At 41.9% G+C, this 10724-nt stretch overlaps 2 protein-coding genes across 3 annotated transcripts; both read left to right on the top strand.

Moving 5' to 3' along the window:
- Positions 1-862: 862 nt before the first annotated feature.
- dgcr6 (DiGeorge syndrome critical region gene 6) lies at positions 863-3124 on the top strand. 2 transcript variants are annotated; one of them, XM_031849058.1, is made up of 6 exons: positions 863-937; positions 1126-1237; positions 1371-1531; positions 1736-1836; positions 1915-2055; positions 2216-3124. In XM_031849058.1, exons 2-6 carry the CDS (start codon positions 1134-1136, stop codon positions 2291-2293), a joined length of 585 nt encoding a protein of 194 aa, XP_031704918.1. In that variant the 5' UTR covers positions 863-937; positions 1126-1133; the 3' UTR covers positions 2294-3124. The 2 variants fall into 2 exon arrangements, with proteins under 2 accessions (XP_031704918.1, XP_031704916.1); XM_031849056.1 differs by having other exon boundaries at positions 876-1237.
- A 64-nt stretch (positions 3125-3188) lies between these two features.
- On the top strand, positions 3189-9588 carry slc7a4 (solute carrier family 7 member 4). The gene is made up of 5 exons (XM_031849055.1): positions 3189-3313; positions 4411-5469; positions 5609-6315; positions 6580-6688; positions 9151-9588. The coding sequence occupies exons 2-5, from the start codon at positions 4488-4490 to the stop codon at positions 9366-9368; spliced, it is 2016 nt and encodes a 671-aa protein (XP_031704915.1). The 5' UTR covers positions 3189-3313; positions 4411-4487; the 3' UTR covers positions 9369-9588.
- Positions 9589-10724: the final 1136 nt, after the last annotated feature.

Here is a 10724-nt window from a genome sequence, read left to right as displayed (position 1 = left end):
GACATATTAGGATGGTAAATTTTGCCGGTTGGTAAACTTAATCAGTTTAAGTATGCTGAGGTCAATTCGAGCAGACAGACCAGACTCACCTCTAATTCCTTCAATTAACATAATTCACAGGAGACAACGTACCAGAAATTGGCGTTTCAAATCTAAGATGAATTTTCTCTGATCTGAGCTATTAAACCGTGTTGAGACTAGATACATTATAAGACATCATACTTGACAGAAACACATGCCATTCAGATATTACTTACACGTCTTTGGCCGGGAGGTTCCTGCCCTCGACAATTCGAAAATAAAGAGATGTATTTTTGGCCATTTTAGTCGAGGAAGCTAATAATCCAATTTATCCTGTTCCCATTCGGTCTTATAAATAGTGCTCTTCCCCTCCGCAAGTGAGTTTTCTTCATTTCATGGCACATTTGGGCGCGTGACGCCGCACAGCCCACCAGTAGCGCGCGACAGAGGCGCGCATGCAGCCCCAGTCAGTCCAGCAGGTCGAGCACAGAGGGTCACTCAGTGTGGGCAGCTGAACTGTGTTCAGGCGATGCGTCCGTCTTATATCTGCTCTTCTTTTAAACGAGCCAAATGAACCCATCATGAAATGTCCACTCTGAAATAAACATGATCGAATAAACTGTGGTCACAACAGCACAAGACATTATTTGTTGTCATATCTGACATTGCTCACTATCTGTTTGTAATTGACGTTATTGTGTTGTTATATTTTTAGCGCTTTCGTGCTAATTTATAATGTCCGTAAACGTATGGTGATAGCTGTTGAGCAGGTCCTCAGGAGCCTCCCTTCTGTGATTCAATGCGCCACCTGGCGAACACATTAAGCTACTGCACGCGCCATTACGGACAGGCATATTGACAGCCAGCAACTTGGGGTCCTTTACCCACAGCTAACAAAACAATCACTTTCCTCCAGTTAAGTTGGTTTCGTAACTTTAACTGCCGTTATCTATTACATATACAGGCTAGTCTTCTATATGACTTACCTATCTGTTTTCAGAAAACGTTTAAATATACAACAATTAAATTAGCCGAGCCTGCTACTTCTAGCTAGCTTATCTGAATGTGTTAACCAACGTCCCGCTGCTGTGTTCATCTTTGCAGTTAAGGAGATGGATGGTTACCCCGGAGTCACTGACGGCGACTCCACTAAACATCAAGAAAGACATTACTACCTGTTATCTGAACTGCAAACACTAGTCAAAGATTTACCAAGGTAATGGTGCCTTGCCTTTCAGGCGAGACTTCCTTCACGGAATTCAAATGACTGCTTATCAGCCGTACCAGGAAATAAAGCTAGATCTTGATGATCATTTGTTGTGTGTTTTGTTTTCCTCCATGGTTTGTAGCTCCTTCCAGCAGCGGCTGTCCTACAGCACGCTGGGTGACCTGGCCCTAGCACTCATAGACGGGACGGTGTATGAGATTGTGCAAGGACTCCTGGATATTCAGCATCTCACAGAGAAAAATCTGTACAACCAGAGGCAAAAGCTGCACTGTGAACACCAAGGTTGGTGCTCTGCTCTCTTTCTTTTCGTGACTAATGGGGCCTGTTCTGAGAAGCAAGCTCGTGCCCTTTTAACCTGGATGAATGCTGATTCAAACCAGGAGTTCCTTCAGTAGTATCAAACCTGCTTCTTGGAACGGGCCTTTAGTGTAAGGTTGTGTTTGCATCCCAGTGTGATGTTTGATGAATTATTTATTTTGTGTGCAGCACTCAAACAAGATCTTGTACGGAAACACAAGGATGCCATACAGTCATGCAAGTCTCACAACCTCACGCTTCTCAAATCTAACCAACAAGCAGAGCTAGAGGTAAGGCATTGAAATCTGGTGCTATGATTATTGCTATATTCTTTTTGGTTTACTAATAGTTGTGTGTTGTGTTGTCAGTCTCTGGAAATCCGTGTGCGAGAGGAGCAAAGAATGATGGATAGGAAGATTGTAGCAGAAATGGATCAAAAAGTGATAGACCAGCAGAACACCTTGGAGAAAGCAGGAGTCCCTGGATTTTTTATCACCACTAATCCTCAGGTTAAAGCCTACAAACGGCTACTCACTATAGTTAAGATGCATACTAACACCACAAGTAGGGGAGCATAGAAAACATGCTCTTTGTGGTACAGACAAATGCCCAGCAGATGGCAATGTATGTCCTAACTAATTTCTCCTCAACTATTATGTGTTATTTCAGGAGCTGACGATGCAGATGAACCTACTCGAATTGATCCTCAAGCTTCAACAGAAGGAGTCACAATCTGGACTCCTTTGACAAGGAGGCCCAATTCTGCAATAGCCACTGACTGCATATGCTCCCGTTCTAGTAATTGTGAGATCCAACAAGTGTCGGTCAACTTGTGGCATTGATTGCTTTAACTACGTGTTCATCACTTGTTGGAAGTGTAATATTCACCATCAAAAGCCATAGGAGAAGGCTGGTTCTCGAGTGTACAAGTAAGACGTCTGCAGTCTCGGTAGAGAACAGAAGCGGGTTGTGACGACATAGATTGTAAAGCACTTAACTGACATGTCACAGATTGTGAAACTAGGAAGTTAATATGTTGAAAACCTTTGCAGATACATTGTTTACATATTTAAAGAGCATTGAGGGAGCGGGCTCTGACAGAAATTAGAGGATCAATATGTTGCTTACCCGCACAGAGACTGCTGTAACTGGGACTACTTCATGAAGGCCTCCTGATACCTTTGACTGAAGTGTCAGGTCCAGTGTGCTGGCACGTCATTGCTTATTTATATGAACAGTATTATAATACATTTTCTACTTGTTTTACCCATATTTGTGCTACTTTTGCTTTATTGGGTATAATGCTTTTTTTATCTGTTAAGTTTGCTTTAGTTGTCTGGGCACTAGGGATGTTAAGTAGATTTTGAGCTAACACCTTCACATTTACATTTATATTTCTTTAAATATCAGTGTTGGTTTAAGTTTACTGCCCACATAAATAAACAAATAACCAACAATGAACAATTTAATTAATGATAGACATATGAAGAAAACCAGTTTGGATGGCAGGATTGCATATTTGTATGTGTTGATTTTCCATTGCATGAATATTTGTTTTCATAAAACAGATTAAGTCTCTCAAAATGTCTTGTGTCTTTTGTGAATTATTTTTAAAAGGTGACTGTGCCTTTAAGAAGCAGTCCAGGCGGCGCATGCAGGTTTTTTTATTCCTCGGCGCACCTTCGGCTCCATCACCAGACGATGCACCTCGGTAACTTATGTCAACGCCGGACCTGCAGCAGAAATGTCAGACCCTGAACAACAACGGTAAAGCAATGCTTGTATTTCTTACGTTATTACGGACGTCTCTGTCTATGCGGTTACAGACGGAATCATGGGAAATATTCACACCTGCTCACGCACGAATGATTGCGATGTCGCTCTGCATGTTCAAAACATGCAGGAGTAGGGAAGTCTAATAGACTAACGATCTTCTTTTTGCGTCCGTTTCCATTTTGTTTTAAATTATTAATTTGGCATTAAAACAACGTTTATTCCCGTCGTCGTCTGTTCCCTCAACGGTACAGTATGTGGTCATAGATATAAAGCCTTCTGAAGATGAATAGTATTTGTAGTGTAAACGAATCTTGTAGTTTATGGCGCCGGGGGGTTATTTCTAGAAGGGAATAAAGCGTTACGTAATTATAGCAGAGGCGTCCTGTTGTCGCCATATGCCTATCAAGGGCAGGAATCGGATGTTGCACCGCCCAGACCCGGATGATGAATACTGGATCAAACAAATGACAAGCCACAACACATTGTTTAAAGTCAAATAAATAAAAAAAATGCACTATCTACATCTCACGTCGTTACATTATTTTAAGCTTTTATCCGCGCACCGGATGACGTGGACTTGCCTTGTAGGCTACTGAGTGATGAGTGCTCAGTGTAACACATGCAGGCCTCATTGCGCGTTCTAGATAAAATAGATTAACTCAAATTGGTGAGCGGCCAGATAGACTATGGCATTGTTTTCTTTCTTTTTAATTATTTGCTCTGAGTAAATAAGCTTTTTTTTCAAGATTACTTATAAAGCAAAATGTTACTAATATGCTGCTTTTAAAATCAGAAATGTAACTTTTGGTTCTCATGCATAAAAGATTTCGGGAGTTCCTATTCAACAAACCTATTATTTCCATTATGACTATCACCAACGATATACAAAACGCTTATTTCTTCATGCTGTACGTGCTTCAAACAGTAGCCTATGTCCAGCTCAAATATGAACATAAAGTGCATTAAGTTAAACCATCATTCTGTGTTTCTTGGCTATGCAATAGGTTTAAAACTTTAGACCACGTAACCTGCAGTAGTTTTTCCTCATGCATTTGACAATGTTTGTCTGCTTGTGCTCTGTCTTGTAGGTCAGCTTGATAACCAGGCGATGGATCCAGTGTGATTGTTTCAACAACATCCTGTCCAGCTCTCCAACTCTGTAGCTATGGAAACTTGTCCCAGAGGCTGCACCCCAGCGGTGCGCTTTTATCAGAAACTGAACCGACTCAAGACACTGGATGATGACATGATGGCCACGTCGCTAAAACGCTGCCTCTCCACCCTGGACCTGACTCTGTTGGGAGTCGGTGGCATGGTGGGCTCTGGGCTTTATGTCCTGACAGGAACAGTGGCTAAAGACATAGTTGGGCCTGCTATCATCATATCCTTCATTATTGCAGGTCTTGCCTCTCTGCTGGCTGCGTTTTGTTATGCAGAGTTTGGGGCAAGCATTCCCAAAACAGGATCTGCCTACATGTTTACCTATGTATCTGTGGGAGAGGTCTGGGCCTTTCTCATTGGTTGGAATGTGATTCTGGAGAATATGATCGGTGGCGCCGCTGTGGCACGTGCCTGGAGTGGCTATCTGGACTCTATTTTTAACCACGCCATCCAGAACTTCACAGAGACACACATTATGCAGTGGAATGTGCCCTTCCTTGCCCATTACCCTGACCTGCTTGCAGCAGGGATTCTAGTAGTTGCCTCATTCTTCATTTCCTTTGGAGTTCAAGTGTCCTCTTACCTCAATCACATCTTCTCCACTATTAGCATGGTTGTCATCATTTTCATCCTGGTATTTGGCTTTATTCTGGCTGAACCAGCCAATTGGAGCGAGAAAGAAGGAGGTTTCGCACCTTTCGGGCTATCTGGAATACTGGCGGGCTCAGCTACATGCTTCTACGCATTTGTGGGCTTTGATGTAATTGCATCTTCAAGTGAGGAGGCAAAGAACCCACAGAAATCTGTTCCCATTGCCACTGCCATCTCCCTTGGATTGGCAGCTGCAGCATATATCCTGGTCTCCACGGTGCTCACACTAATGGTACCTTGGCATACGCTGGACCCCAACTCGGCTCTGGCAGATGCTTTCTTCCGCCGGGGTTACAGTTGGGCTGGAGTTATTGTGGCAATAGGTTCCATCTGTGGTGAGTGTCTATTTTCAATTTAGAAGTACAATTTAAATGGCTGTTAGACTAAGTATCTTATGGTAATACATAATGGTTAGCAGTAGTCCTCACTGCACAATGCTATATTCTGATAATTACTCTCTGTTCCCATTTCTAGCCATGAACACTGTGCTGCTGTGTAATCTCTTCTCCCTCCCTCGGATTGTGTACGCCATGGCAGAGGATGGGTTGTTTTTCTCCATTTTCGCACAAGTCAATCCCATCACCAAAGTCCCTGTCAATGCCATATTGGTGTTTGGGATCCTCATGGCCACCATGGCTCTCATCTTTGACCTGGAGGCATTGGTTCAGTTCTTGTCCATCGGCACCCTCCTGGCATACACCTTTGTGGCAGCGAGTGTCATTGTGCTGCGTTTCCAGCCTAACAAAACCAGCTCCAAGGGAACCGCTTCCACATCTCCCAACCCTAGTGCTGAGCCTTCTGATGCCGCCTCAGAGTCTCAGACCATAAACGAGGACAGCGGGGAGCTGAAGCAGTACGAGTCTTTCTCTGACAAATTCCAGTTGGTAGAGAGACAGGCGTCAACAGAGCGGCAGGAGGTGGGACAGCTGAAGGCCTACTGGGAACCGTACCTGGGCAAGCTGCTGGGGGACTGTGATCCGGGCGAGGTGGTGGGTTACTGCGTGCTGACTATAATAGTGAGCTCAGTCTCCTTCTGTGCAGTGGTAGAATTTGGAACCAAACAGCTGCATCTGCCTATCTGGAGCTTCACAATGCTGCTGGTGATTTTCAGCTTAGCTTATGTTCTCAGCCTGGCACTCATATGGTTACACGAGCCACAAACCAGCAGCAAAACATTTCAGGTGAGCGCCTTTATGGTTTTTGCAACTATTGCACAACTCTATGTTTAAAATAATTTTTGAATACTGCTGTCTTTCACTTTGTTGTGTCCTCAGATAAACTTGTTTGCTCCACTGCATTCACTGTCCTGGCAGCAACACACATTTAAATTCTGCTCAACATTTAATCTCAACTAAATTGAGACATTTATTTAAAGCCAATTGTTATCGTCATGAAAACTACACCAACTATGATTGGAGTATAATTGATGTGTTATTGTTTTATAGGTACCCTTGGTTCCATTGACTCCAGCTGCCAGTATTCTCATTAATATATTCCTCATGATGAAGCTCAGCTATCTAACCTGGATTCGTTTCACTGTATGGATCGCTGTAGGTAAGAAGGCACCAGAACTCGGACAGAAAACATGCTGGCTGAAGAAAAACTTCTACTCTCCTCATTTGCATAATCCCAAGTGGCATAGTGGCAAGCAGTGGGTATACAACACCCCCCTCTAAACAAACACTGCTTTACATGTTGTTAATCTAATTTTGGTTACTTAAAGGGAGCGTTATCAACAGCACACACATGAACTGAAATTAATATTATCTCAGTAGGTAGTTTGAATGCAAAGTAATCAACAGGCAGCCACCTTCAGGTCTGAAAAGTGAAGCCAATGCCGAATTCCCTTAAACTTGCATTCTGTCTAACAGCTGGAGGCGACGCTTCAGTAAACAATTCAGAGTTTATGCTCTCAATCGCTAGTGCCAAGTCTAAATACGACATGTTCATATCGTAAATTATGATCCCATTTAGAGTAAAATAGACGACAAAGCAGGATAGGCTTTAGGGCATGGCCACTTTGTGATGACGGGTAGCTACCACAGCGTTGTCTGGTCAGGTAGTTGTCCGTGTTTTGGTGTTACAACTTTAACCCTTTCACATTGTGTTTTCAGTTTAAGAAGGTTAATTATATCCTTTTCGGTCGCCTAAAAATGTCTTCTTCAGTGCTTGGTTGTTCTTGGCTCCACCCTCTCGTGTCACTTGTGGTTGCAAAAAGCCAAGATGGTGATGGCCAAAAGAACTAGATGGATATGGCAAAAATTTGAGGCCTTTTAAAAACGGTAGTCCACAAATAAATGGGTGATGTCGTGGTGACTACGTCCACTTCTTATAAACAGTCTTTGATCGTAAAACATCTGCCTCGTGAACTTAATGTGCGTGAGCATTACATCCTCGGAACAAACAAACATTTTCTGCCCACTAAAGACCTTTCACACCAGGGGCATTTTTTTGCACGTCATTATATTTAGTTGTTTGTTATTTAGTTGTTTTTTTAATAAATACTTTCATTCAGAATGCAAATACTACACTTTGAAACAAGGTCGATTCTTCTGAGTTTTCACACCGCGAAGAAATGCATCAAGCAATCACGATATTTGCAATAGACTCATTTAAAATGTACACTATAGTGGACAACAACACAGAGGCTTACGTAACTTGATTACTGCTTTCAACCATGACAAAGTGAGCGCAAACCAGATCCACTCCTTCTGTTTTTAACTTTCACGAAAAAAAGCCAGAGACATATACCCTGCTTACCAGAGGGAACTCAAACTCATTCAGAGCATTTTGCTAAAAAGAAACTCAATAAAATAGCTTACAATAGTTTAGGCTATATAACAACCTCTAACCCCAGACAGGCTGCCAGACGCTGGGTCAATAGGAACCCAGTAGTTGGTAATCTGCCTGCACAAATCTATTCAAACCTTTTAGTGAAAAAGTGTTGCACATTTGCATCACTGTCTGTATGAGTAGTTTTGTTGCAAAACATTCGCAGGTGAGTATTTAGCATTTTCGTGTTGTCTATTTGTCAAGCCCAAGGTGTGTAAAGGCCTAAAGGGAATAGAGAAAGTGTTTACTTTCGTCAACAACCCTCCGAACGAATCCTCAGTGGGAATCACTGGGGAAACATGATTAGCTTAAGGCTTCTCTTGATTAGTAAGCCATTTTAAGACCACTGTCGCACTGCAGCAAGTTAACGAGAAGCACACACATGGAATTTTACACTTGACAGGGTTTTAGGCTCGGCTCTCAGAACAGTTACGGGCACTTACCGGCATTAATGGCCACTAAAGACAAAACGGTAGGACTTTTACATTCGACTCAGAGTTTAGGTGGAACTCAATCCAAGTAATCAATATTACACCAAAGAGTAAATGCAAATACAAATTGATAAAAGTTCTGTATTTCATCAAGCTTGTGACTAATTGAGGGCAGACTGAACTATCTCAACAACTACTATAACAATGAAATGGATTTTCATGACGTTTTGTACACACATTTATGTCCCCTTCACTTTATCAACATTGGTGATGATCTGCACATTGATAGCATCATCAACAGGTCAACATTTGCATTCCCATCAGCCTCAGTTGTAATTTGTGTTTACTGCTCATTAGCAAATGTTGGAATGCTAGCACACTTAACTATGATTGTTAAAGATGATACCTGCTTAACTACAGCATGTTAGCGTTGTCATTTTGAGCATGTTAGCATGCTGACACGAGCATTTATCTTGAAGCTATGCTGCCAGCATGGCTGTAGATCTTTGGTATTGTTGGTATACCAAAAAGTCAAAGCTTTTATAAACCATTTATGGGTTTTTCAAACACAAATATTGATTTTAAATCAAATCAAATATGAAAGCCATCAACATTTCACAAAATGAGAACACAACCCAAAACTGATATATCCAACGTTGAGACATTTTTCTCACTACACACCTGTGTGCAGCATTCATGACTATAATTTAGAGTCCTTATGGTTACAAATGTTTCATGTTGTCCCTTTCCCAGGTCTCTTTGTGTATTTTGGCTATGGAATCTGGCACAGTAAGGAGGGAATTCGGGAGATGCAGACCAAAGACACGGCCGCCCGGTACGTGGTGCTACCCAGCGGCAGCCTGGTAGAGACGGTGCAGTCTGTCCAGCCCGATGGACAATTGGACACCTCGGCGCACCACATCAACCCCTCCACTGCCTCGACAGCTGAGGAGTACGCAGGAAATAGATGATGTGTGACCTAACATCGTCATTACTACTGCCTGGTATTATCTGTTGTCTAGTGTTCTCTCTGTATCTCACTCCCGTTAGCGTGTGACTGGTCTGCCACAGTCTATACTCGTTGCTCTCCAAATGTAAGCACACCACAGGATAGGATGCACGCTCTCTGCTTGTTGTGAAGCCTATTTGTATATCTTGTAATACTCAAATGTACAGTAGGGAGCTTTATTACTGTCCTGTAAGATCCTAGCATCAAAGTTGTTATATCCTCTTTTCTTGCAACCTTGCCAGTTTGTCAAAATACACATGGTTATAGGTTATATATGGTGCTTGCTTTGTGACAAATGTGTAGTTAAAGGTACTAAAATCAAACAAAAATATATTCAGAACATTTACAAAGCTGCCAGCTCATGGCTGCCGCTCTTCTCTGCGCTCATACACCGCCCCCTCAAGGCAAACACTGTTTGCTTTGTCAGTACTGCCGTCGCCATGTTGAGAGCCGTGAGGAAACAATAGATACGCTCTGAATGTCATATATAGAACCTTTAAGTACACTCAGACGATGATTTTTTTATTTTTTTTTTAAAATGCTAACACAGATCTGGAGCTGGAAAATCATTTTGAGCATAATAAGCAATCATACGTTGCATGTTTTTGTTTTTTAGCCAAGCAGAGGTATGCTTTTGTGAGTTTACATTTTTGCCTTTTTCTCACATTCTCCCACAAACCTCAGGAGAAACTACAAGCTCTAATAATTTGGATCCTCTTAGTCCATCTCCTCCTCTTGGCACTCATAGACTGCCCCAAGAAAAGTGGTTTCTGGCAAGTTATTTAATCCCGTATTCTAAAATATGTATTTCATTTTCTATTATTGCTGTATACAGATCTCATTAGCTTCAATTTTTCTGAGTTGTCATTATCCTTTTTGTATATCAGGGTATCTGTATAATATATGTTTTGCATGTACCTCTATTAGTCTTCATCAGTAATTTGTGTTCACTTTTTTAGTGGCTGATAACACTTCAGTGCTTTAGTTAATCTCATACATCTCATCCCATGATCCTGTTCTTTTCTGTGTCACTGATCTTGCACTTGTCCAGTCTTTTCTCACACAAGTTTAAACAGCAGCCCTTTACCCTTTCTCCCTGTTGGTATGAGATTATACAAATGTATAGATTATTGAGACTTTATTTGATTGTGTTTTCCTGAGAGATAATTTTATTATTGAATATATATGTAAGGCAAGCACAAACCTTCTGAATGAAAATCTTCACACAGGGTTGAATATTGGCAGGCAGGCAGACTTTGGTTATGTTAAACCTGGAATGTGTTCCATCTCTCTGAGGCCTCTGTAATCCCAGCAGATT

This window comes from Anarrhichthys ocellatus, unplaced genomic scaffold, assembly GCF_004355925.1.
Source record: "Anarrhichthys ocellatus isolate YVR2014 unplaced genomic scaffold, GSC_Weel_1.0 scaffold9, whole genome shotgun sequence".
NCBI lineage: Eukaryota > Metazoa > Chordata > Actinopteri > Perciformes > Anarhichadidae > Anarrhichthys > Anarrhichthys ocellatus.
This window is presented reverse-complemented; position numbering and strand designations above follow the sequence as displayed.

Excerpts from the sequence above, each read along its gene's own strand:
- dgcr6 (XM_031849058.1), top strand. The coding sequence starts at position 1,134 with ATGGATGGTTACCCCGGAGTCACTGACGGCGACTCCACTAAACATCAA. Across the intron at positions 1,238-1,370 it reads CTAGTCAAAGATTTACCAAG|CTCCTTCCAGCAGCGGCTGT; the intron begins GTAATGGTGCCT and ends CATGGTTTGTAG. Across the intron at positions 1,837-1,914 it reads ACCAACAAGCAGAGCTAGAG|TCTCTGGAAATCCGTGTGCG; the intron begins GTAAGGCATTGA and ends TTGTGTTGTCAG.
- slc7a4 (XM_031849055.1), top strand. The coding sequence starts at position 4,488 with ATGGAAACTTGTCCCAGAGGCTGCACCCCAGCGGTGCGCTTTTATCAG. Across the intron at positions 5,470-5,608 it reads GGCAATAGGTTCCATCTGTG|CCATGAACACTGTGCTGCTG; the intron begins GTGAGTGTCTAT and ends TCCCATTTCTAG. Across the intron at positions 6,689-9,150 it reads CACTGTATGGATCGCTGTAG|GTCTCTTTGTGTATTTTGGC; the intron begins GTAAGAAGGCAC and ends TCCCTTTCCCAG.